Source organism: Periplaneta americana, chromosome 3 (assembly GCF_040183065.1).
Source record: "Periplaneta americana isolate PAMFEO1 chromosome 3, P.americana_PAMFEO1_priV1, whole genome shotgun sequence".
Classification (NCBI taxonomy): Eukaryota; Metazoa; Arthropoda; class Insecta; order Blattodea; family Blattidae; genus Periplaneta; species Periplaneta americana.
This window is the reverse complement of record NC_091119.1, coordinates 205,690,725-205,717,797: the sequence shown is the minus strand read 5'-3', so window position 1 is coordinate 205,717,797 and position 27,073 is coordinate 205,690,725. Positions and strand designations below refer to the sequence as shown.

The 27,073-nt window shown below is 34.7% G+C and overlaps 1 protein-coding gene across 1 annotated transcript in view; it reads right to left on the bottom strand.

The window, feature by feature from the left end:
• The window catches only part of LOC138697076 (uncharacterized PE-PGRS family protein PE_PGRS36-like), a 30,330-nt gene extending 10,359 nt beyond the window's left edge, over positions 1–19,971 (bottom strand). The window contains exons 1-6 of the mRNA XM_069822673.1: positions 19,850–19,971; positions 15,375–15,488; positions 11,298–12,574; positions 7,987–8,065; positions 5,379–5,419; positions 2,591–2,626 (exon numbers count right to left, since the gene is read on the bottom strand). Of these exons, the coding sequence (XP_069678774.1) occupies positions 2,591–2,626; positions 5,379–5,419; positions 7,987–8,065; positions 11,298–12,574; positions 15,375–15,488; positions 19,850–19,931 (1,629 nt within the window). The 5' untranslated portion in view covers positions 19,932–19,971. The remainder of the gene's footprint in view (positions 1–2,590; positions 2,627–5,378; positions 5,420–7,986; positions 8,066–11,297; positions 12,575–15,374; positions 15,489–19,849) is intronic.
• Between the last annotated feature and the right edge of the window lie 7,102 nt (positions 19,972–27,073).

Sequence of the window (27,073 nt, the reverse complement as noted above, 5' to 3'; positions counted from 1 at the left end):
AAAGAAAAGGAGAAGAAATGAGCTAATTCCATACACACAGTTCTTCTGTCTTTTTGAATCATGGATCCAAGACATAGCTGAAAAAATGTTTATGCCTGTATGTCTGTAATATACCACGTTATTCAAAAGTAAGTTACATTTTGACGTCACCATAACCTTTTTAAGAATTAAGATATACACAAAACAAAAACACACTTACATTCATAAAGATGTGGGGTTTATTGATTTCAGTTTAAATCTTGAATATGTTCGTCATTTTGTCCTTCAAGAAGCAACAGTCCACACCTGTGGAGTAACAGCACGTCTAGCCGCGAAACCAGGTGGCCCGGGTTCGATTCCCGGTCGGGGCAAGTTATCTGGTTGAGGTTTTTTCCGGGGTTTTCCCTCAACCCAATATGAGCAAATGCTGGGTAACTTTCGGTGTTGGACCCCGAACTCATTTCACCGGTATTATCACCTTCATCTCATTCAGACGCTAAAGAACCTAGATGTTGATAAAGCGTCGTAAAATAACCTACTAAAAAAAAAAAAAAGAAGCAACAATCTTTCTTCTATGCTGTGAACAGCATTTACTAGTATATCTGGTGGAATAGTTTCAACCTGTTGCGAAATTACACATTTTAGTTCGTCGGTAATCGTAGGATTAGTTAAAAAAAAAAAAGTCTCTTAAATAACCACATAGCCAAAAATCAGCTGGATTGATATCAGGGGAACGCGCTGGCCAGGTGTTAGGAAATGTCTGCTTATTATGCGATCGCCAAACGTGTTACGTAACAATCGCTTAACTGGTGTACAAATATGGGGAGGTAAAGTCAAAACAATTTTAAAACACAGTCAATGATAGTGATTTAAAATTGAATAAGAAGTAAATTTACTTTTGGCACATTATAAACTGAATCTGTTACCATGTTAACCAAAACAAATGAATGTGATAAATCCCATTGTTCGATACATACAAATGTGTTACCATTTTGTGTATACGTTAATTCTAAGAAATGTTATATCTATTTCAAAATGTAATTTACTTTTGAATAATCCTATATATCAAGCACACAATCCTCAAACGAACATTTTTCTGGAAATTAGGTCAGTAGTAAAGGACGAACCAAAAACTTTTCACGTAGGACTACATAGGTCAAGTATTTTAGTGACTATTACACTCTTACTACGTCATACTACTTTTGACCAATAAAACGGTACGAAGGACGTATTTCAACCAATCATGGCTGCTTATCGCACAATTTTATCGCATCCCTAGCATTTGTTTAATTTTATCGCGTCCCTAGCATTTGTTTCTTTGTTTGCCAACATTTGAAACTGCGCTGGTCTGGACGTCAAAAATATATATATATATATATATATATAATTACAAACCACTCCAGTCGATGCACAGCAGTTTCAAATATGACTCGCATTGGCATTCAAGAACAAGAATTAATAAAAATCACTGCTCATACTTATGCATCTTCTGAAATCCGATTTACAAATAAATGAAGAGCACCATTCGGAAATCCTCAATAAGTTGAATACACCATGTAGGCCTAAATCAACGAGTTCCACTTCTATTACGCACACGTCCAATATAACATCAATTGAACCACCAACCACATTCAAATTTGAAAATTGTACATTCAATAATTATTCCTTTTAAAATTATTCATTCGGAAATCCTGAATAAGTTGAATACACCATGTAGGCCTAAATCAACGAGTTCCACTTCTATTACGCACACGTCCAATATAACATCAATTGAACCACCAACCACATTTAAATTTGAAAATTGTGCATTCAATAATTATTCCTTTTAAAATTATTCATGTTTATTTTTATGTCATCGTCGTTAATTAAAACTTTTCTAACACTTGTGTATATTAGTTAGGTTATGTTATAGCTTCTGCTATATGATATTATGGATAGTCACGTATCAGAGATTGTTTAATATTAAGATTTATTGAAAATCATCTATCAAGTGACGTTGATTACTGGGATTCGGATAATTGAAGTGGAATGCAACTGTCTTAATAAAAATGAAACTGAATCAACAAAGCCTTCTTGACTAGTAACATTGCCATCATGTATAGATCGAGAATTCTCGACGAGAAGGCATTGCTCACTAGTGCCATCTAGCAAGCATCTAGCGTAATATTTGTAATGTTGATATGGTATAATAATACATTTGAAGGCAGTTGTATTTCGTAAGTCAATTAATATTTTATTGTATTGGAGTACTTCGTTACTTCTAATCTTTATATACTTTCTTCTAATCGTGTAATAGTCAATTAAATCCCACTCGAGTTTTGATTTTCTCTAGATAAATCAAAACGTCTAGTGAGATTACTGTTGATAAAATGGAGCAAACTAGTAAAATACTTCTCTTAAGTGACGACATGTTATTGCAATAAATTCTCACCAATTAATTTCATAAATGAGTCGTTATATTGATTTGATTAGTAATACGATGAAGGGCAAACTTTCTCCGTTCAACTTCGGGGTATATTCATTGGCAATTACACTCCTTAATAATATTATAGATAACAGATTTTTAAATAAATCTTTGTGGATAGTAGTAAAAATAAAACGAAATCCTTACCATTCCAGTTCTGTTAGCGTAGCACAATTTATGACACTGAAAAAGAAAACATCTGTGATAGTATTGAGTTCAGTTAAATGAAATCGTTAAACAGATTAAAAATAATAGGCCTATAGGAAGAATATTAGTAACAACAAATGAAATTCATTTTGCTTATGCAATTAATTATTCAAACAATTTTATTAACCAGATCATAAAAATTTAGATTGTAAAATATACGAGTAAATGGAATTAAGAAATACAACACAAGATTTTATCACAGTCTACTATATACAGTCACGAAGCTTGAGTTTTGAGGGTGCTAGAAACAATAGACTGTGACTGTACTATTTTGCATTGCCTGTAATGAGGCGATATTAGCGATCCTAGTGATGAGCAACTATCTAATGTTTGCATATTTACTACGTATTGAGCTTCGCGACTGTATATACTAGACTGTGATATTATGTGAAATTTTTCAGAGATGATATATGAAATTTTATACGTCCAATAAAAATTAGTAACTTTTGGTAAAATACAATAATATGGGTCGAAATTTAAGTTTAAAAATAATGGAACAAATACACTGCTCCGTCGAAATAGGAGAAAGTCGATGCTCATTTACTTAGATATAACGCGAGGAGCAAATTCATTATAAAAAGTGAATCTTTTACAATGTTAATACAAATAAATTTTATTTCCCAGAACTTATCTATCTATAAAATACAATAAATAAATAAATAAATAAATAAATAAATAAATAAATAAATAAATAAATAAATAAATAAATAAATAAATAAATATATATATATATATAAATAAACAAATATATATATATATATATATATATATATATATATATATATATAAATAAGTAAGCCAAGAAATGAAATATATGAATAAGTAAAAATAAGTAAGGAAATCAAAAAAATAATTAATTAATTAATCAGTTAACGAGTAAATGAGTGAGTAATTAAATAAATATATGAATATATGAGTAAATGAATAACTAATTGAATAAATGAATAAAGAAATAAATAAACAAATAAATAAGAACTCAGGACAAGCAATTAAATAAACACTTAAGTAAATAAATGAAAGAATAAAATAAATTAATAAACCAATAAATAAATAAGTGCATAAATAAATAAATAAATAAAGAAAAATAAATACATACATATGCAGATAAATAAATATGCAAATAAATCGAGTAAAGAAGTAAATAATAAAGAAGTAAATAAATAAACAAATAAGTAAATAAATAAATAAGTAAATAAATAAATAAATGTATGAATGTATAAACGAAAGAATAAATGAATGAATGAATTAAATATTACCTTAAACTCTTCAACAATATCCTTAATATTTGCACCATCTTCAAGATGTTGAATAGTACATATTTACTTTGTGGAAAATACTCAAACGTGAACATGTTTGTGACGTGATGCCTCACCTTTATACGTCACAATAGACTAGTTATACTGTTTTCTGCTTTCTATTAAATCGGCGGAGTAGTGCCCGCGTTTCTGTATATTTAAAGCTGTATGAATATTTCTGTCTTGTATTAAATATCGATACTAACCCCTTGTGTTGTACTAGTAGACTATATTGTAAAACTCTTCTGTATACATTTCAACTAGACTGTGACTATAATTAAGACTTTGTAGTACTATTAAGATTTTTGGACATGTTCCATATTCTAGCTGTGAAGTGATGTACGAATATTATGGAATGTAAATAAATACAATAAAATACAATACAATTACTATACAGGTCAATATTTTATGAATACAAATCTATGGGTGTTTTATAAAGTAATTCTTGAAGTTTGTTGTGGTAGCTCACAAATGTACAATACCTGCGCCTTCTACAACACGAAACACATAATGTTTTTGCACACTTGTAAGGAATTCACTGGCCTTTCTGCCAGTGGAAAATCAGTAGATACGGAAAGTGAAAGAAGAAATATTTGTGGGCCAATTTGTTGCACAGTTTCAGCTGATAGTGAAAGTTTCATATATTTTTAGCCATCTACCAAACAAAAGGGTTAACATAATCTTAGTTTAAATTTTTTCTAGAAGCTATTTATTGTGTCTTGAAGTTCGTAATTTTTGTATTTTTTTCTTCCCTTCACTGAACTACTCTATACGAGATCCGTAAGTAATGTCATTAATTTCAGTGGATTATTCTTCGAGATATTTCAAACAAAAAAGTTTAATACAATTTTGGTCGCTTTTGCTTCGTTTTCGAGATAAAATTGTTTTATATGAAACATTTCATAGCGTATTTTGGGAGAACCACTGATTTAGTTCTCAACATGCTCAGTCAGTTTAAGAGAGCAGTGTATTATGATAATAAATGATTGATCGAATTTAATTTTGTCCTTTAAATATGCAGAAATTTGATCGGAACAAATGTACCTTTGTAAGATTCCTTTGCAGAACGAAAAGTTACATTTGTTCGGATCAAATTTCTGCAAATTTAAAGAACACAATTAAAATTCTTTCAATCATTTATAGTCATAATGCACTACTCTCTTAAACTGAGTGAGCGTATTGGGAATTAAATAAATAGCTTTCCCAAAACACTCTGTGAAGTATTTCATATAAAACAATTTTTATCTCGGAAAGGAAGCAAAAACGAGTAATAAATTCCTGAAATAATTAATCACATTACTTACATATCATCCTCTGTAGAAAATTTTATGAAGATAGGTTTCGAACTATTGATCTGGAAAGAATCTCTCATCTGTCTATTGAGGGGAGAGGGAATTGTTCCCTGGTAAATAACGTTACCCTGCTACACTTACAGCCATTCCCTTTGCTTGTCCAGGCTTCTTATCTTCTTTTTCTGAAACGAGGTGTAAAAATGTGATACATTTAATTTTAAACTTGCTTTTATAATTAACACAAATGTGGTACGATGTAAATATAAATTTAATGAAAGATTAAAACTATCTTAAAATAGTCGATAATATCATGAGCCTCGATTATGAAATAATTTGAACCGAGAATTGAATAACCTACAAACAGAAATAGGCCACTTCAATTCAGCAAATACTATTGAGTCTAAGAATTTATATTACTTGCTCTTTTCAACTAATTATAGTCTATTCAGTAGTGATTCAAAATGCACAGTGAGTAAATACATCAGAAAGATTTTAACAGCAATTGCTTCTTTGAACGAGATTATATACAATTTCCGCATGGAACTAAAATAGAAAGAAAGGTCGAAGCATTTTATATAATACGAAATTTGTCTTCTGTTTTGAGTACAGTTGAATACACCCACATCCCTATATTGTCACTTGGTTGTCAGAATCCTGAAATTTTTCGAACCAGAAAGTCATATTTTAACATTAGAACTACCGGGTGTTCAGTTCAAAGTGTGTCATGGTTCGCTGTATGCCGTCATGTGGCTAGCCGATGAGCCTAGATCAGCCGTGGCGAAGAAGAGTTCGTGCGCCGAGCCACTGTGTAACCTGCAACGTGCATAGCACCTGTGGAGGGAGGCGGACATCCGAAGGGGAAATGAAGCAACTGTCTGACTCAGTAACGGATTTTCATTTTCCTTACGTCCAGCATTTAAATATAATTTTATACAGTACAAGGCTACAAACTAATGTTTCGTACGTACAACGAAAAGAGAAATGTACAAGAAAACATAGGACATATTAACACGACCTGAAATTAACTGTCTTCAGAATGTCTCTGCGTCAGAGTTTTAAAGTCAGGAATTAAGTCATTTACTGCCAGACCTTAGTTGATCACGACGGTGTTTGTCTGTCAGTCGTGATCTACATTTGGTTTTCACTATTTTCATTATTGAAAATAATTTTTCACAAACGTAAGTTGTAGCGAACATGTTTTCAACAGAGCAAGCGAAAGAACGAAGCTTCGGATACTTATTTTTTGACAAAGATTTGAAAAGTTCAACATCTATCAAGTACTTACATCTAGCTTTCATTTAACATCACATTGTACATCTATGAGTTCAAATTGAAGAGCTAACCGCATCATTCGTACATCTGCTGAAAAAGGATCGACGTGCAGAGATATGTCATGCTCTAAATTTCTTAAATCATGAAATCTGTGTTCCACAAAATTCTTGTTTAAGAATGTTCAGCATCTCAGTGTAATTATGTAATTTATGAGGAGCAATATTTGGAAGAGACTGTAAGCATGGAAAATACTGGCGTATTCTCACCACATTGGCAGCAAAAATATGCGTCCTCCCATCCTACTTCAAACTTTCGTTTTTGTAGATGTACAGTACATGTATTGGAGAGAGACATTGCGACGATACGCCACTAGCAGATAAGAGGCAAATACAAATGGAACGGAGTTTGACTCCAGTGAGTGAGAGGGTGGGGGTTGTGGGAGGAAGAAATGCGCAGCTATCCTTGCTAGTCACAACGTGCTCGTGAGTTGCATTTTCGCCGCGGCTGGCCTAGAGAATTCAAACTTCCTACACTTCCGCAAAGGCGTATTACCTATGTGCCAGAGAAGTTGCCTAGAAAGTAAAGTTTGCCTAGAAAGTACGGCGTTCATCCTGAAGAGTACTTACCGATACGTACTGTAACGCCGGTAGTGGCAGGAATGTGAACTGTTTCGAAACATGTACTGAGGTGAGTTTTTTTCTTACTGTCGAGATATGGGGAGAGGGTTAAGACGATTACTTACGTGTTTGTTGACATTAACTTCGAAGGTCAACATGGACACGGAGCATTTGATTTGTGTTGTGGAATGTTGTGATACGCAACCGATGATAACAAATACTCTGCGTACGACTTGGCCGCGCATAAAACACGGTTCGAAAGAGGTTATGGTAGCACATAGACCGTACAGACCGCCATCTGTTGCTACGATGTTCAAGTTATACCGTACACGTTCTCAAGTTCAGATTGAACGCCTTGATTAATAGGCAACTTCTCTGAAATAAAAGGTGAAACTCGCTTCAAATCGCTGACTCATCAACAGTGACGTCATGACACACTTTGAAATGAACACCCCGTATAACTTTACTTTATAATTATTTTTCACGACTACTTATCTACAACTTTCATTTGTCATCTTTTTGTTTATGGATCATGGCCTACATGTTGTGATGTTATACATGTTTCATGACTTACTCTAAAATGCATATTTTAAAGAATTATTTCAACCAATCAAAAATTGCCTTACATGCGCAAAATAATTACAAACTGTTATTTAATAGTTAAAACAGTGCTAACAAATGTTACAATCCTGTGACTTGTTTTGAACAAGATTACCTCGAAGAAATGAAAACACATTAATAAGAAGTTGAAAATAAACAGGCTATTAATTGAAGATCTGTTGAGCCAAATGAAATATTATTTAGAGAACCAGACCATTAAACTTCGGTACTGAATTAGAATAACATAAACAACCACTTACCCCGCATACTCCTCCAGCAGTCCTCCATCATCTTTATGTCCATCAGTGTACTTCCTCCACAACATTGTTCCGCGTCTCTCTGAAAACGGCAAATGTGTAAGTAAACCACATAACCAGAATGAACTGTTACTTACTTACTTACTAGCTTTTAAGGAACCCGGAGGTTCATTGCCGCCCTCACATAAGCCCGCCATAGGTCCCTATCCTGAGCAAGATCAATCCAGTCTCTATCATCATATCCCACCTCCCTCAAATCCATTTTAATATTGTCTTCCCATCTACGTCTCGGCCTCCCTAAAGGTCTTATTTCCTCCGGTCTCCCAACTAACGTTCTATATGCATTTCTGGATTCGCCCATACGTGCTACATGCCCTGCCCATCTTAAACGTCTGGATTTAATGTTCCTAATTATGTCAGGTGAAGGGTACAATGCGTGCAGCTCTGCGTTGTGTAACTTTCTCCATTCTCCTGTAACTTCATCCCTCTTAGCCCCAAATATTTTCCTAAGCACCTTATTCTCAAACACCCTTAACCTATGTTCCTCTCTCAAAGTGAGAGTCCAATTTTCACAATCATACAGAACAACCGGTAATATAACTGTTTTATAAATTCTAACTTTCAGATTTTTTGACAGCAGACTGGAATAATAACAGGCATTTCCCATTTTATTCTGTGTTTAATTTCCTCCCGAGTATCATTTATATTTGTTACTGTTGCTCCAAGATATTTGAACTTTTCCACCTACTCAAAGGACTTATTTTCAATTTTTATATTTCCATTTCGTACAATATTCTCGTCACGAGACATAATCATAGAATGAATGAAACGTTAGTACTCGTAATTAATTGCAGTGGGTTATTCTTTGAGATATTCTAAACAAAAAAATTTAATACAATTTTGCTCCGTTTTGCTTTCTTTTCGAGATAAAATTTGTTTTATATGAAACATTTCATAGCGTCTTATGGGAAAGCCATTGATTTAATTCCCGATATGGTCAGTCTATTTAAGAGATCAGTGTATTATGATAATAAATGATTTAAAGAATTTCAGTTTTGTCCTTTAAATGTGCAGAAATTTGATCCGAACACAACTAACATTTTAAAATTCCTTTCCAGAACGCAAAGTTACATTTGTTTAGGCCTATATCAAATTTGGCAACATAGCTGCGAAAATAGGCTAATATTGTATTCACAAATTGATTATTATGACTGTTGCATTGTTACTACGTCATACTACTTTTGACCAATAAAATGGCACGAAAGTACGTGTTTCAACCAATCATGGCTGTTTATCGCTACAATTTTATCAATTCCCTAGCTTTTATTTATTTTATCACTTCCCTTGAATTTTTTTCCTTGTTTGTCAAAATTTAAAACTGCAAATTCTTTACGATACTATAAAACATGTTTTGCGATCGTCATTAGTTTCGAGCATAGATAGTCGACTGAAATTAGCGGCTCCATTTTGATGAAGCTAACATTAGTGAAATAGAATGTTATTAAATCAGTTAATATTTTGTTGTATTAGACAACTTTATTTCTTCTCATCGTGTAATAATCAATTAAATAGTCGAGTTTTGATTTTCTCTAGATAAATCAAAACCTCTAGTTAGATAACTGTTGATAAATATGATAATAAAATTAAGCGATTTTACTCATTAATACTTTACAGTTGCGAAAAAAAAATTAGACATATGTACATAGATGTCATCTTTCAAAATATTGATTTCCTCATAGGATAAATACTGTAAATTAGTTTGAGTTGTTAACATAAAGACTTGACTATCAATATCATCCTACAGAAGTTGTTCACGCTTGTTGGTTAGAACGTCACTTGTTTATATTTCAGTTTTAATTCAGATTCTTTCCAATCTTTGAGAACAATACGAAGTGACTTCTTTCCTTTTGACAGCCATTCGAACATTCAAAAGCTATGGAATTCAATGAAATATTTTCTATCGCGCTTGATTCCTATTGCAATATTTTACTTGATTTCTCATTTAACTGATTTTCTGCTTTACACTTAAAACCATTTCATAAAGCATGGCAATCTACTATTTGACCATTCAATGCTTCATGTGGATAAGTTGCAAACTCTCTACTAAATTATTTGTGTTTTAAATTCTGCTTGAATAAACTTAATGAATACACCTACATGATATTTCACAACTACCAATATGTATTTTTCGATTGCCTTAACTGAGAAGGCCTGATGGCCCTCACTGCACCAGAATAAATAAATAAATAAATAAATAAATAAATAAATAAATAAATAAATAAATAAATAAATAAATAAATAAATAAATAAATAAATAAATAAATAAATAAATAAATAAATAAATAAATAAGTAAGTAATTGAGTAAGTGAGTAAGTAAGTAAATAAGTAAATAAGTAAAAAGCAAATAAGTAAAAAGTAAATAAGTAAAAAGTGAATAAGTGAATAAGTAAATAAGCAATTAAGTAATTAAGTAATTAAGTATTTAAGTAATTAAGTAAATAAATAAATAAATAAATAAAGTAGGTAAGTAAGTAAATAAGTAAATAAACAAACAAATAAATAAATTTAAAAATAAAAAACGATAATAAAAAATTAATAAGTACAAATTAATAAAATAAATAAATACATAAGTACTTAAATATGTAACTAAATAAATGAATGAGTAAATAAATAAATAATACTTATAGCTTTCTCGTATTATGCACAACTTTGTTGCGGTGTTGCCAAATTTGTCTTTATGGGTGATTTTATTTATCGCCATTGTTATTTTTATTTACCGGTTGTTCTTTATGGTTGTGAAACTTGGACTCTCACTTTGAGAGAGGGACATAGGTTAAGGGTGTTTGAGAATAAGGTTCTTAGGAAAATATTTGGTGCTAAGAGGGATGAAGTTACAGGAGAATGGAGAAAGTTACACAACACAGAACTGCACGCATTGTATTCTTCACCTGACATAATTAGGAACATTAAATCCAGAAGTTTGAGATGGGCAGGGCATGTAGCACGTATGGGCGAATCCAGAAATGCATATAGAATGTTAGTTGGGAGACCGGAGGGAAAAAGACTTCAGGGAGGCCGAGACGTAGATGGGAAGATAATATTAAAATGGATTTGAGGGAGGTGGGATATGATGGTAGAGAATGGATTAATCTTGCTCAGGATAGGGACCAGTGGCGGGCTTATGTGAGGGCGGCAATGAATCTCCGGGTTCCTTAAAAGCCAGTAAGTAAGTAATGTTTACGTTGACGCTATACTTATGGTAACCCTTATAAACAATAGCTGGCGCGAACGATATTCACCAGCCACAACTCACCTTATAGCGAGAAAGATGGAATTCCATCCCTTCTTGTTCGAAATTCAACGGTTCTGCAAACAGGTTGTGAAGCGCTCTGCTGAAGTCTTGTGTTTGCAGTTCAGCAGCGTGAAGTTGCTGGCCCTCAGGACTCTGTACCCACTCCTGCCTTGGCTTCGACCTGACCGTGCGATGCAGCCCCCCGTGTGTGAGCGACTGAGTGTCTTCGCCTTGATCGTCCTCCTCCTTCCTGTTCTTTATTCTCTTATCGCAATTGTTATTGTCTTTACTTTTTCCATCTCTACTACGCATTTCATCTTCTCTGTTCTTTCCTCGCCCCTTATCCTTCCTTCGTTCCTTGCTTTCATCTTCTCCATCTTCTGAAGAGCGCACGAAACGAGAAAGTCGGTGATCTTCAGGCAAGAGGTCCGAATCCAAATTAAATGAAAGCTTTTGTACCTCCCCACTCGCCTGCCCAGTACCTCTTCCTCCATCGGACCCTACCTGACCTCCATTACCACCACTCAGACCGCCTTCTCCTCCCCCTCCTCTACCTCCTTCACCTCCTCCTCGTCCTCCCTCACCTCCTCCTCTACCTCCCCCTCCTCTACCTCCCCCTCCTCTACCTCCCCCTCCTCTGCCTCCTTCACCTCCTCCTCGTCCTCCCTCACCTCCTCCTCTACCTCCCCCTCCTCTGCCTCCTTCACCTCCCCCTCTTCCGCCTTCACCTCCCCCTCCTCTACCTCCCCCTCCTCTGCCTCCTTCACCATCCCCTCCTCTTCCTCCTACTTCACCTCCTCCTCTACCTCCTTCACCTCCCCCTCCTCTACCTCCTCCTCCTCTTCCATTTCCTCCTTCACCTCCCCCTCTACCACCTCCTCCACTTCCACCTCCTCCACTTCCACCTCTACCTCCTCCACTTCTGCCGCCTCCTTCACTTCCCCCACCTCTACCTCCTTCTCCTCTTCCATATCCTCCTTCACTTCCACCTCTGCCTCCTTCACCGTCCCATCTTCTACCTCCCCCACCTCTGCCTCCTCCTTCACCTCCCCCTCCTCTGCCTCCTCCACTTCCACCTCTTCCTCCTCCTTCAGTTCCTCCACCTCTGCCTCCTCCTCTGCCTCCTCCACTTCCACCTCTTCCTCCTCCTTCACCGTCTCCTCCTCTACCTCCTCCACCTCCCCCTCCTCTACCTCCTCCACTACCACCTCTTCCACCACCACCTTCTTTTCCACCAGTACCGTTGTTTTTATCTTCTTCAGGTGATCGTACGTGTCTTGTCAAAAAGTCTGCCTCGTCTGTAATAATAAAAGATCGTCATTGCGTTTACATAACGTTTGAAGCATGGTTTAATTGTTATTTATGCAACAACATTTTTGCACGAGTTTTAAAAAGTCTTGCGAGAACAATAATGAGTTCCTTTATATTGAACACATGATTGTTTCACTTCCAGGTATTTTGAATAAATAATTATATCTGAATGTTTCCGTTTCTTTTAAATGTTATTTACGATTACTGAAATATTTAGCGAGGTTTTCACTGAAATAATTCTCAACCGCAACTGAATCGAAATTGAGTTGTAGTTGCTGGTTAATTACGCCGAAGATTAATGTTACTTCGCACCAGAGCAACTTTGAGGTTAGTGACTGCATATTCGATATCACCTTCAGCTTGTGATCACGCCAATTTGTACATAAAAATAGCAACTCTTAACAGGAGTCACCAAAATACACAACGCCTCCAGTTGCTATCAACTCAGTTGATCAATTGAAATCGCAGTTGAGATTAAAGAGTAGGAATTGATGCATTTTGTTGCATTGTTAGCAAATGTAGTTGCATTGAAATACAGTTGAGTTGCGGTTGAGAGTTGTTCCACTGGGAAATCTCACTTAACGACAATAAAATTGCGTTGCTAAGATTGGCGTTAAGGTATTAAGTAAATAACGAATGATCATCAGTCGCCATTGTCTGTTTGAAGAAATAGTTGACGAAAAAAGTCTGTGGAGATATTATTTATTATAATTATCTTGATTTATGCGTGAAAATAGCGATATGTCTGACATTCCGGACGATGCAATGAAATCGAAAGAAAGGTTTAGCTTACAGTTTCTTCCGGAAAGAACAAGAAATCTATCTTAGAAAGAATACGAACCATTTGTGGGATGGCGGAAAGTGAAGAAAATATTTAAGATAGCAGAACCAGTAACAATATGGTTGTGTAGGAGAACACTCAAGGAGCTACCTTGTGGTTCAAATATTCCATGTTAAAATAAACATTCACTGCAAAGGAGAATGTAGATAATAATTATTTACCATAAGTTAAAAGATTTCCCTAAAAGAAGAAGTGCTGGGTGTAAAGGAAAGAAGACAAATGTTTATTTACAAGAGAAGAAATTACTACCAAAACCAGCTACGTTTCTTAAAATTCAGTTTTCTTTTACATGTGATCAAATGGTGGCGTATAAAAAAATAATTTTTGGACTTCCAGCAAAACGATAGCAAACATTTTAGACATTCTAAAGTATTAAAAAATGATCAATTTTCGAGATTGGTAGCGTAAAATAACATCCACACGAATGTTACTTGCTAAAATTCTAGGGTGGTATTCATAGACATTTCGCAGCACGCGCTACGAGCGTACTAATCTAACCCCGGCTATCCACTGGTTAAGGCTGGTTCACAATAAACCGGAAACGAGAATCGGAACGAAAACGAAAACGGTAAAATTGTTAAAATGTGTACATTTAAATGTGACCAATTAACGAAAGCTTGCCGGTGCCTGGGATCGGGAACGGAGAGTTGGCCAAGTTTCAACTTTGGCGTTCACGTTTCCGATCACAGCCCACTACATTCATTCTATTGTCATCTAAAAGCTATTTTGTCGTCGTATATTTTGTAGCAGGAAGACCGTGACATAGCCTATGCATTATTTTGTTCTGTGCTGTGCATCATGGAGCAAGTTTTATTTGATGAGATTCTAATATTGAGTGTTGAGGAAAATCCTCACGTTTACGATAAGCGGCGCGCCTCGTATAAAGATGAGAAAATGAAGGAGAATACGTGGCTTTCAATAGCTGCATCTTTGAACACCGATCGTAAGTGAATCATATTTTATTACTGTATTGGTTGTATTACACACTACATATTCATGCTTCAATTCAGTAACTACTGTTGTGTTCATTTTTGTTCTATAACAAATGTTTCTTCTCTAATTATTTTACGTTATGGTAGACTTAAAATAGGTTGTGATAATAAAGATGCAAGGGCATATTTGTAGTACCGTACTTAATGAAATGTTTCAGTTGAAATTTCGAAGTTGGTTAACCTGTGTTTATGTTGGCTGCCTTGTACTCATGACAGAACGTCATAGCTCAATTATACACAAATAACATCTAAATGCGTAATATCTACTTTACATATCGTTATTGACATACATATCGATATGCATAGTCGTCTATGTTCTCGGTTTATTGTGAATCAAAAATTTTCATATTCACGTCCTCTGCTTCTTGTTTTCATTTTGGTTCTCGTTCCCGGTTTATTGTGAACCAGCCTTTACTTGTACAGAGTTCAAACCATATCCTATCGCTAACACAGGTTTATGAATACGAAAAACGCTGATCATCCACCGGAAACCCGAGCTAAAAATATCTATGAATACGGCCCTAATATTTAACAATGGACTAGTCATTCAGATTTTCGGCTACTATGATGAATTTAGCAGATTTCTAAAAAAATTGTACAATCTTTGCTTTCATCTATCGATGTAATGTTATCCCATTTATGCTTAGGTTCTTTAGTATAGAAGTGTAGATGAAGAATTTGCTGTAAACTATCTTGCGCAAGTTTATAATACCCTATTTTTGTGCTTTAAAATAACTCCTTCACAAAATAGCATATCAGTAGCTCACTGGCATCCTGAAGATGTTAATTATGTATGTATTAATGTATTAATGTGCTGAATAGACATTGAACATACAAACTAAACAAAAATTTGTGTGTTTTCGGGTCCAAGTTTTATACTCTGAAATATTTCCAACTCTTTCTCAACAGATTTTGAAGAAAAGACTTGGTAATATAAGCACTTAAAATACATACCTTCTAATCTAGGACTTGACAGTTGACTCTCGACGTTTTCCTGTACTCTGTAGTCATGGTTACCGACATCTCTCTTCAGTACGGCGCCACTTACTTCATTGGCGTACTCAGCAGCTAGAAGTGTAAATTAAAATAACATAGACCTACTTCTGCTTCCTCAATGTATCATTTCTTCTTTTACTGCGTACTGTTTCTTCCGAGTGGTTTTATATTTGAACCAGCCCATTTTTTTTTCGTTTTCCACCAAATATTAAAAAATCACATGACACGATCTCTTGAAGTGAAGTCAGCATAATATCGGGCCTCGAACTGAATTACATAAGACAACTGATAAAGTCCGACGCACCAGGTCCGTTTTGAACCCGCGAACTTGAATTGCACGCAGCGTAGAATTTGGCACATTTCACCAGTATATCGGCTATGTCTTATTTCGCAGATAATAGAATAATTGGTTGATTAATAATGTCAATTTAACTTCGTTACAATTTACGATCCATTTCATTTCATATTACCTCACCATCATATCTCATAGATAGGAAACAGAAAGTTGAAATTAATACAACTATGAAATCTACATCGACATGGGGAACTATTAATAATGGAATTCCTCAAGGATCAATATTAGGTCCCCTACTTTTTCTAATGGTTATAAATGATCTTGCCCCCATTGTAAAAGATGTAGGTCATTCCATATTATTTTACAGATGACACAAGTATAGTAATTACAGCCAATAACTCCAACACATTCCAATCTTCAACAGAGGAAATTCTCTCCAAAATATGTGACTGGTTCTCAGTCAATAAATTAGTATTAAATTGTAACAAAACTAACATAACTCAATTTAAATCCTGTCCAAATTCAACGTCGCAAATTTCTAGCGCAATAATTAACAATAGATCCCTATTAGAAACAACAACAACCAAATTTCTTTGCTTAAAAATCGATAATGTGTTAAATTCGAAAAATCATATTAAAGAAATTACCACCAAACTAAATTCAGCTTGTTTTGCTATTAGATCTATGCAAAAGATAGTAAATGTCAATACCTTAAAAACAATATACTTTGCATACTTCCACTCGGTAATGAGTTTTGGAATAATATTATGGGGAAATTCCACAGATAGTAACAATATATTTCTATTACAAAAAAGAGTAATTAGAATAATAGTAGGTGCCAAATCTAGGGAATCGTGTGGGACTATTTTCAAAAAAACTACAAATAATGCCCATGGCTTGTCAGTATATCTTTTCATTAATAGTCTTCCTCGTATGTAATTGTGAAAACTTTGTAACTAATTCAACAGTTCATAGCATAAATACTATGTGTTGTACTAGTAGAGTATATAGTAAATCTCGTCTGTATATATTTCATCTAGACTGTGACTATAAATTAAGATTTTATAATAGTATTAAGTTTTTTGACTTGTTCCATATTCTAGCTGTAAGCATGTATGAATACCATGGAAAGTTAATAAATACAATACAATACAATACAATACCAGGTGGTTTTGTCTATTGTATTTACAAAACACGATATGAGTCAGCGACAGATTCTTTCATACCATTCAAAGAGTTAATCACAGTATGTAGCCTAGGCCTACAGCACGTTGTTAACTGAGATTTGTAAATTCTACGAAAATACTTTTAAAATGTAAATAATAATTGAGGAGATCAGAAGCAAAAACGTACAAGTGACATTTCTAAGAATATGAGTTAAGTGCATACAGGGTAAGGCAAAACATCTAAAATTTTAACGGCAGAGGAGTATATCTTTTAACCATATCACACACTAAAATCGAAATAAAAAATTCACGGAACTTACGAAAGATTAAGTACTTTCAATCATATTTTCTATAAAATAACTGAAGTGTACTTATACCCCTTTGCTTCTGACCCCCTCAATTGTAAATAAATGTAAATAATAAATTTAGGAAAACAGAATTTGGTATTCCCAAGAAACTAGTTCGATTAATTAAAATGTGTCTCAGTGAAACGTAGAGCAGAGTTCGTATAGGTTAGTTACTGTCAGATGCATTTCCAATCCACTGTGGGCTAAAGCAAGGAGATGCACTATCACCTTTACTTTTTAACTTTGCTCTAGAGTATGCCATTAGGAAAGTCCAGGATAACAGAGAGGGTTTGGAATTGAACGGGTTACATCAGCTGCTTGTCTATGCGGATGAGTTAATATGTTAGGAGAAAATCCACAAACGATTAGGAAAAAAACGGGAATTTTACTTGAAGCAAGTAAGGAGATAGGTTTGGAAGTAAATCCCGAAAAGATAAAGTGTATGATTACGTTTCGTAACGAGAATATTGTACGAAATGGAAATATGAAAATTGTAAATTTATTTTTTTGTTGAGGTGGAGAAGTTCAGCAACAGTAACAAAAATATAAATGATACTCGGGAGGATATTAAACACAGAATAAATATGGGAAATGTCTGTTATTATTCGGATGAGAAATTTTATCATCCAGTCTGCTATCAAAAATCTGAAAGTTAGAATTTATGAAAAAGTTATATTACCGGTTGTTCTGTATGGTTGTGAAACTTGGACTCTCACTTTGAGAGAGGAATATAGGTTAAGGGTGTTTGAGAATAAGGTGCTTAGGATAATATTTGGGGCTAAGAGGGATGAAGTTACAGGAGAATGGAGAAAGTTACACAACACAGAGCTGCACGCATTGTATTCTTCACCTGACATAATTAGGAACATTAAATCCAGACGTTTGAGATGGGCAGGGCATGTAGCACGTATGGGCGAATCCAGAAATGCATATAGAATGTTAGTTGGGAGACCGGAGGGAAAAAGACTTCAGGGAGGCCGAGACGTAGATGGGAAGATAATATTAAAATGGATTTGAGGGAGGTGGGATATGATGGTAGAGAATGGATTAATCTTGCTCAGGATAGGGACCAGTGGCGGGCTTATGTGAGGGCGGCAATGAACCTCCGGATTCCTTAAAAACCAGTAAGTAAGTAAGTGAGTAAGTAAGTAAGGAAGGAAAACAGTAAGTGATAGCGATAGATAATATTTAAACTCACATCTCCTTGATCTGACATCACAGACCCCGAGTTTCCTATCTCAAAACGTTGAGTAGTGCATCCCCTATTTCCTGTTTAATTTTGGAACGCGTTTACTGAATCACTCTGTATAGAGTTCGTAACGTGGTAAAGGAACCGTATTAATGCGAAACGCTTAAAACTTGTAGTAATAAAACATAATGTACAGGAGCGGCAAAAAAATCGGACCGACGGAATAATCAAAGTCCCCGAAATGAGCCACTGCGCATGCCACGCCCGCATTCACAAGATAGCGAGTAATCTATTGAAATTGTTGTAGTTTCGACTGCTGACTTACCCATTTCGAAACCCATTAGAGAATAAGCTGGTAAAATTCATGCTCTGGAATTAATAAGCTAATTAAGTAGTAAAATATCGCTGCAATCAAAAAGTATTGGGAATAAATTTGAATAAGGAACAAAAAAAAGTTTCCTTCCCAGGCAGGATTCGAACCACGAAAGTCTCAGTTACCAGTCTATCGTGCTCTGGAGTGAACGAGGCTCTGAAATCAGCTACAAGGATCGGTCCGGGTTTTTTTTTGCCATTACTGTACTTCCTTGCGTGATTCCTATTTTAATCTGTGTTCGAAGTTTGAAAATAAATGTTATAAGATTTATAATAGTAATATGCGTTACAAGAGCGGTATGTTGACGTTTTCATGTTCGAGGAAAAGATTGAAAAAGCGAAACGTAGTTGAGCTTTTTTAATTTTCGAGAACATGAAAACAAACATACCGCTCGTGTATCGTACATTATTTTGTGCGAAGATCGTTTATTACATACCTGAAAGACGAATTTCTAATTAGTTGCAATGAAATCTCCATCTTGGTTTCTGTTCAATGACGGCAAATTTGTAAAACAAAAATATCTATCTTCAACATTGTTGCTTTAAAATGTTTTCTGTGTTTACTATACTCCAGCAGGCCGTGATATATGTCTGTCTTTTTTTCCCCCAGTCTATGATGAGTCTGGAATCTTGTTGATTTTTTCACGGCTTCCTTAATGTTACTTGCATTACAAATGCAGTAACTTTTGTGGTGTTGTAGAGTTTACTTAATTTTTGCAAATATTTAAAAACAATAATTAACAGTGCAATTTAGGTGAAATTGCAGTGGTAAGTTTCCAATTTACAATTATTGCTATTTTGAACGTCTTTAAAAATAATATGTTAAAAGCCTAAAGTTGTAAAATGAATATGACGCTTAAGCGGTAAGAAGAGGGAAATTGTTATGTGTGTTACGTAGGGAATACTGAATGTGGTATTTCACACTTACCGCGTATTGGTTGTGTGCGGAAAGCAAGCAAATACGCACGATCTCGCACAAAATATTAATACCAACACCTTAATAACTTAGTTTCTTACTTATTTATTGCAATAGTGTTTTGTTTATTACACGATGAAACACTTACAGGATAAAGGGCCGAAGATCCGGTATCCCGTAGCAACCGCGCAGAGTAAAAGAGCCCCACCGATTACAGATAGAGACGCCATGACAGCTGCCTGCAGTGTGCCGAGTTGCGCTATTTGAAGGTCTTCCTATTGCAATCACGGGAACATTAAACGTTTTTGTTTATTGTTATTTACATTCTATAGGGGGACATCGGTACAGTTCCGCTGATATAAGTTACGTAATTATATACTAGAGTTAGATAAATCTGTTTTTGCTCTCATTTGCCATGAAATACTGGTCTTTGATCTAAAAAGAATAAATTTCTCATTATTCTCGTGTATAATGAAGAACTCTCTTTATTCATATCATCATTGCCATTCACAACTTCCGTCCAAAAAAAATGTATATTAATGGCACGCACTTCATGAAGGAAGTGTCTGCTAAAAATAAAAGTTCTAGTATTATAATATGTTTTTAATTGTAATTGAATAGAATTGTCATATCTGCGCAGTTGAAAACGTTTTAAATAAAGCAGATATTGCAGAGGGTTAGGGGATGTACATTATTATATTGTGTTATGTTCATTGATTACATAAAAGCTTTTGATCATATTAAAATAAAAGTTACACATTTTGAGTCGGAATACTACTTCATGTTATGGACTGCGTTTGCATAATGTTAGAGATTTTAGAGAAAAATTATATAAAATCATACAGTAATACATTCTGTAGTAATACTAGTAGAAGTTTATTTTTAAGTTGAAAAGCACTTACTTCAGCTGCTTTGACCAAAGACCTAAGAAAAATATAGTCCTCGATTTAGATCTGTCTAGACTGTGCCGAGCAAATTGGGAGCGTTCTCGGGTACGAGTGGTTTCATCGCATTCTTATAACTGCGAGTGGGTAAATGAAAAATGTAGGAAGATTGACGACCGGGTATGGATGCATAGCTGGAAGATGAATAATTGCTGGCGATTTCAAATAGCGATAATTTAATAAAATAAAATGCCAAACTTATAACGCATAAGGCATGAAAATGTACTTTTCACATTGAGATAGTTACAAAAATTGGTTAATACAACAAATGTTCTTTAAGGAACCCGCAGGTTCATTGCCGCCTTCACATAAGCCCACCATTGGTCCCTATCCTGAGCAAGATTAATCCAGTCTCTACCATCATATCCCACCTCCTTCAAATCCATTTTAATATTATCTTCCCACCTACGTCTCGGTCCCCCCAAAGGCTTTTTCCCTCCGGCCTCCCAACTAATATTCTATACGAGTATGCATTTATGGATTCGCCCATACGTGCTACATGTCCTGCCCATCTCAAACGTCTGGATTTAATATTCCTAATTATGTCAGGTGAAGAATACAATGCGTGCAGTTCTGTGTTGTGTAACTTTCTCCATTCTCATGTAATGTCATCCCTCTTTTGTGTTACTAGGTTGAAATTAACATAGCTACATACGCATGATTTACACCTAAGGTTTCTATAAAAGTTCAATATTGCATTCTCGCTATACTGGAGAATTAGCACGGTCACTTTGAACCGTGCCGTTACGTTTAGCACCAAATTTAAGTAAATACACAATGTCACCAACATAAGAACGTGACGTTGGTGTGTGGCGTAGTTGGCGGGAGAAATTTTTTCTCTCTCTGTCTACCTCCTTCGTTCCGAACATTATTGAGAGATAGCACCACTGTTAGCGACAATGTGTATTTGCGTAAATATTGCGAGTAAATTATGACGAGTGCCTTAGATGAGAGGCTCGGGACAGAAACAGTTTTGCTGTAGCGCATGCGCGGACCTCTCATGCAGTGGGAGCGTGATCCTTACTTGAATTTATTTTTGCGTGTACTTGCAGATTAAATGATTGAGATCCCTTCTTGCTCCGGTTACAGGCCTTGCATTTACGAAGGTTATGTTATGTTAGCTTAGATTAGGTTAGGTTAGCTTAGGTTAGGTTAGATTAGATTAGCTTTGGTTAGGTTAGATTAGCTTTGGTTAGGTTAGATTAGTTTTGGTTAGGTTAGCTTAGCTTTGGTTAGGTTAGGTTAGCTTTGGTTAGGTTAGGTTAGCTTTGGTTAGGTTAGCTTTGGTTAGGTTAGGTTAGCTTTGGTTAGGTTAGCTTGATTTGATTCGTCCATGTAGTAGTTAAAATTATATAATATGACAGTTTTTGATTCGTAATATTGTTAAAAAATAATAGGCCTATAATGAAAGCGGTGAATAATTTCATGGTCCTTAAATTTTTTTTCGTAATAGGCTAGGTATTTTTCGATAGGCCAGAAATAAAACAGCAACGCCGTCATAATTACGTACTTTACGCTTTGGCGAAAATTAACCGGAAATTTACTTTCCGTCATTTTAATTGTATTCCGTGAAACACACCTTTTTTCCTGTTAATTTCCTTGTGATAACCTAGTTTATTATCTTATTACATCTTCATTTTCTTTTAATGCATTCAAAAAACCGCCGTTGTACTACATAAAACCTTGAACTAGACTAATGAAGTGAATTATTTAAGAATATAGTCGCGAATTTGACTACCACCATTTCGATTATATTTTGTGTGATACGGCTCGGTACGGCCCGGTGACTAGTGGCCAGCGAGTAGAGTCGACTATCGATATTGGTCTGCCGTGCGTATTATCCAGTTGTTCCTGCATTCTTTTCTGAATATGCCCTAAAACAAACTGCATTAACTTTTAAGTAATCTTTAGCTGATTGATTATAAATTTTATGAAGATTGTTCTTCCTCAGTTTGATGGTCCGCGTTTTCGTGGTTATGAACCATAATTTTCAACGCTCACAGGGTCCAATTTTATTCCTCTATAGCAGCCGTGGCGAGAACGTGACTCGCGAGACATTGTGGCTCGCAGTGTTAACTGTGCACTTCGCTTGCTTCTAACATTCCCCAACCCCCATCCTCTCACTGACTGGAGTCAAACTCCGTTCTATTTGTATTTGTCTCTGACCTGCGAGTGGCATATGTCTCTCTCGAAACCATGTACGAAAGTTCCAAGTAGGATGAGAGGACGCATTTTTTTTGCTGTCAATATGATGAGAATATTAAATGTATGATTTGCTCACAAGCATTACGAGAAAAACGGTTGCATAACATAAAACGGCATTATACTACATGTTACTGATGAAACATTAAAAGGTTAAATGTTATTGTTGTTATCATCATCATCATCATCATCATCATCATCATCATCTCTGCACGTCGATCCTTTTTCAGCAGATGTACGAATAATGCGGTTAGTTCTTCAATTTGAACTCACTGATTTACTATGTGATGTCAAATGAAAGCTAGATGTAAGGACTTGACAAATATTGAACTTTCAAATCTTTGCCAAAAAATAAATATCCGAAGCTTCGTTCTTTCGCTTGCTCTGTTGAAGCCATGTTCGCTACAACTTACGTTTGTAAAAAATTATTTTCAACAATGAAAATAGTAAAAACCAAATTTAGATCACGACTGACAGACAAATACCTTCGTGATCAACTACGACTGGCAGTAAGTGACATAATTCCTGATTTTGAAACTCTGTCGCAGAGACATTCTGAAGACAGTTAATTTTAGGTTGTGATATTGTTCATTTCTTTCTTCGTTACACGTACTACACATAGTTTGTAGCCTTGTACTGTATAAAACTATATTTAAGTGCTTGACGTAAGGAAAATGAAAATCCGTTAATAAGTCAGACAGTTGCTTCACTTCCCCTTCGGGTGTCCGCCTCCCTCCATAGTTGCTATGCACGTTGCAGGTTACACAGTGGCTCGGCGCACGATTACATTTTCGCCACCGCTGCTCTATAGTCTATATGTTGCGATTAGATCCGCCACACTCCACCAGCACACACGACGTACATTGCCTGATGTAGCTCATTCTGCCAAGACATGCTTCCCGATGTCCTACCCCTATACTGATAGTGTGCGTTGTTCGTAAACAGTTTTTGCTAGACGATTATGTACCTTAAAGAAAACGTATTAAATGGTTTTGGAAATAAGTCTTCACATAATATCTTATTGATTTAGTGCTAATGATCTAAGTCTTAATCTGAGTAAAACTCAAACTGTTGTAGCTAGTTAGTCTTTATAATCATGTCGACAGTGATAAATATGCTAAACTTTTCTGTTTTTATCTAGATAGCAAACTTACCTGGAAGGAGCATACTCGAACATTTGTGTGTCAAATTCTGAAAGATTATTTACTTATTAAGGTAATTAAAGCCGTTGGTTCCTACCACTGCCTTATTAAATGCCTCTCATGGTTTTTCAGTATCATTTGGATTATGGAATTTTATTATGGGGAAATAGTGCCACTGCAAAATATGTTTTACTTCTTCAGAAAAAAATCTGTGCGTATTCTTGAAGGTTGTGGCACAAAAGAACACTATCAACTCTTATTCAGTGAATTTGGAATTACATCTTTTCTTCATTGTATGTTTTCTCTAACATAATGTTCTTGTATGAACATTTACATTAATATTATTCTGGTAATACAGTACGTCCTTATGAGATTAGAAATAACCATAACCCAATTGAAGCGGTGAGATCAATAACCATTAAAGTCCATTTACACAAGTTTCGACAAAAAGGCAAAAAAAAAAAAAACGTTTTTTTTTTTTTTATTTCTTATGTAATTATTATTTTTTGCACATAATATTTCTGATTGTTTTCGAGATCAAAACAAAGTAGTGTACCAACTTTTAAAGTCGTAACACTTGTGGAAATGTCCAAAATTTAATTTCAAATTTGCAAGAAATGAATGACCAGAAGTGAACTTGAATGGTTATTGATTTCACCGCTTCAATTGTTCCTAAATGTAGATTAGCCAAGATCTGTGATAGTCATTTTATTGTGGGTGTGAAACTTTTTAATAAGATTCATCTGGGAATTAGAAATACTAATTATAATATTAGAGTTTAAAAAAAAATAATGAAAAGATAAGCTCTTTAGCTAAAACTTTTACTCAGTGTGGAATATCTTCAAAGAACATTTAACTAATTTTTTATAAATAGTTTTAAATTTGTCTAAGCCTATTATAATTTTGGTATTATGTATTAGTACACTTATAGTGATATGACTTTTTTTACGAAAACTGTGATTTTTTTTTCGTTTAGTCTTAAAGATATTTCTATACTTACAGATGCTCCTCTCAAAATTTCAGAGACTTTCGTACCTTAGGACACTTGTTTTAGCAGTCATTTTAAAAGTTGCTGGCGTTAAATCCCCTGAATCTCTGCTGCTTAACTCTATTTTTCTCGGTTTTTAAGTTTTGTATTTTTTTTTTTTTCAAAACTTATCTCCTTCCACAAATCATGAGCTGCTTGCATATCATTTTTTTTTCACATCTCCCTCAATTTATACTAGGCTATATGAATTTCCGCATTGATATCTCAGTAAAATTTCAAAGAAATGAAAATAATAATAATAATAATAATAATAATAATAATAATAATAATAATAATAATAATAATAATAATAATAATAATAATAATAGAAAGTCGTGGCAAATTTTTTTTCGCATTTGAACTGCAGTAATATAAATATCATTTATTGTCAACAAAACTAATGAACACTTAAAAATTTCCATGCCAGCTATTAGTGACAGCATGTTGAATATCATGGTGAAACTTCAGTATAAAATTATTTTTATACGAGAAGATGAAATAAATTTAAAACATATTCTTTCTCTTAAATCCTTTTTAAAAATCTACGTAATATTTTCCAATTAAGCTGAACATTTTTGTGCATAATATTATGTCAAATAATATGTGTGCAAAAATTGAACACTGTAGGTTCATTGATTTAAAATGCTCAAATTTCACTTCAGTGTACCCTTAATGGTTTCTGAAGTAAACTAAACAATGATATTACCCTACCCAGTGTTACAACTGGCGCCAGCGTTTTTGGCGTGTGCCCTAGATATATAGTGCCCGTTTGTGAGCATGTTGCTAGTGAAGCTAAGAATGGTATCACTTCATATACACGTCACATCAGCCATTTGCTAAACAGAGTTGTCAGGCTGACTGCGGCAAATGTAAAACGCTCGCACTTAACGTTCCCATTACTTATTTTACACGCCAAAAACGGTGACAAGGAATGTTTCAGACGCCCTGAATTTCCTACGATTGTTCTGGATTTTAATGGTGTGTCCTGTGTCGAGTTATATTTGTCCCGGAATGTCAGAAAGAATTTGAAAAACGAAATAAAATTGTTGCTCATTTCTATAAATTGTTTTTAAAATACTTTCTACATTTTTTCAAGACTCTGTCCAACCTATGTTCACTGTCGTCGTCAATGCCACCTGGCGTCTTCTATCCAGTTGTATTGAAATAAAAACGTTGAAACTATGCTGTAATACGTATTAGGTATTATACAGTATTTTTATTCCTTAGTATCTTTGGAACTTGACTATTTGATTTATTATACGAGTAGATAGGATTTAAACTATGTAGTATGCATTTCTTCTGAGTAGAACAAGGTATAATATTGAAATTATTTTTCCAGACTTTATCAATAATTCAAAGGGAATTTAGTAATCTAGAGAAAATGTAACAAAATTAAGAGTTTCGACTCTGTATAATTAATTGAAGTGCTTAAAACGAATAAATTTAGTTGCTGAATTAATTCAAATGTGCATTTACGTTAAGGTAGGAACGCAATATCATCACCTGACCTGAATTCCTGACGAGAGAATATGGCAACCCTCACCTTATCCTCTTGAAAATTTCTGACGTGGTATAGAGAAATGTAACGGAGGAAATACCAAATGAAGTGAAAAGTGCACAAACAGTTCTGCAGTGTTTGGGAAAAGTGACATAAGTCAGTTTCCACAAACCTTTTTTGATAATTTATTGACAACTTACACTGGTTTATGTCGATTTGATTTTTTTCTGTATGAATTATTGTAATGGGAGAAATACTTATGTATTTTTTTCCAAGCGAGCAGATGTTTTTTAGTAGGTTATTTTACGACGCTTTATCAACATCTTAGGTTATTTAGCGTCTGAATGAGATGAAGGTGATAATGCCGGTGAAGTGAGTCCGGGATTCAGCACCGAAAGTTACCCAGCATTTGCTCGTATAGGTTTGAGGGAAAACCCCGGAAAAAACCTCAACCAGGTAACTTGCCCCGACCGGGAATCGAACCCAGGCCACGGCCAGACTTGCTAACCGTTACTCCACAGGTGTGGACACGCGAGCAGATGTTCTGTAAGTTGTCAAT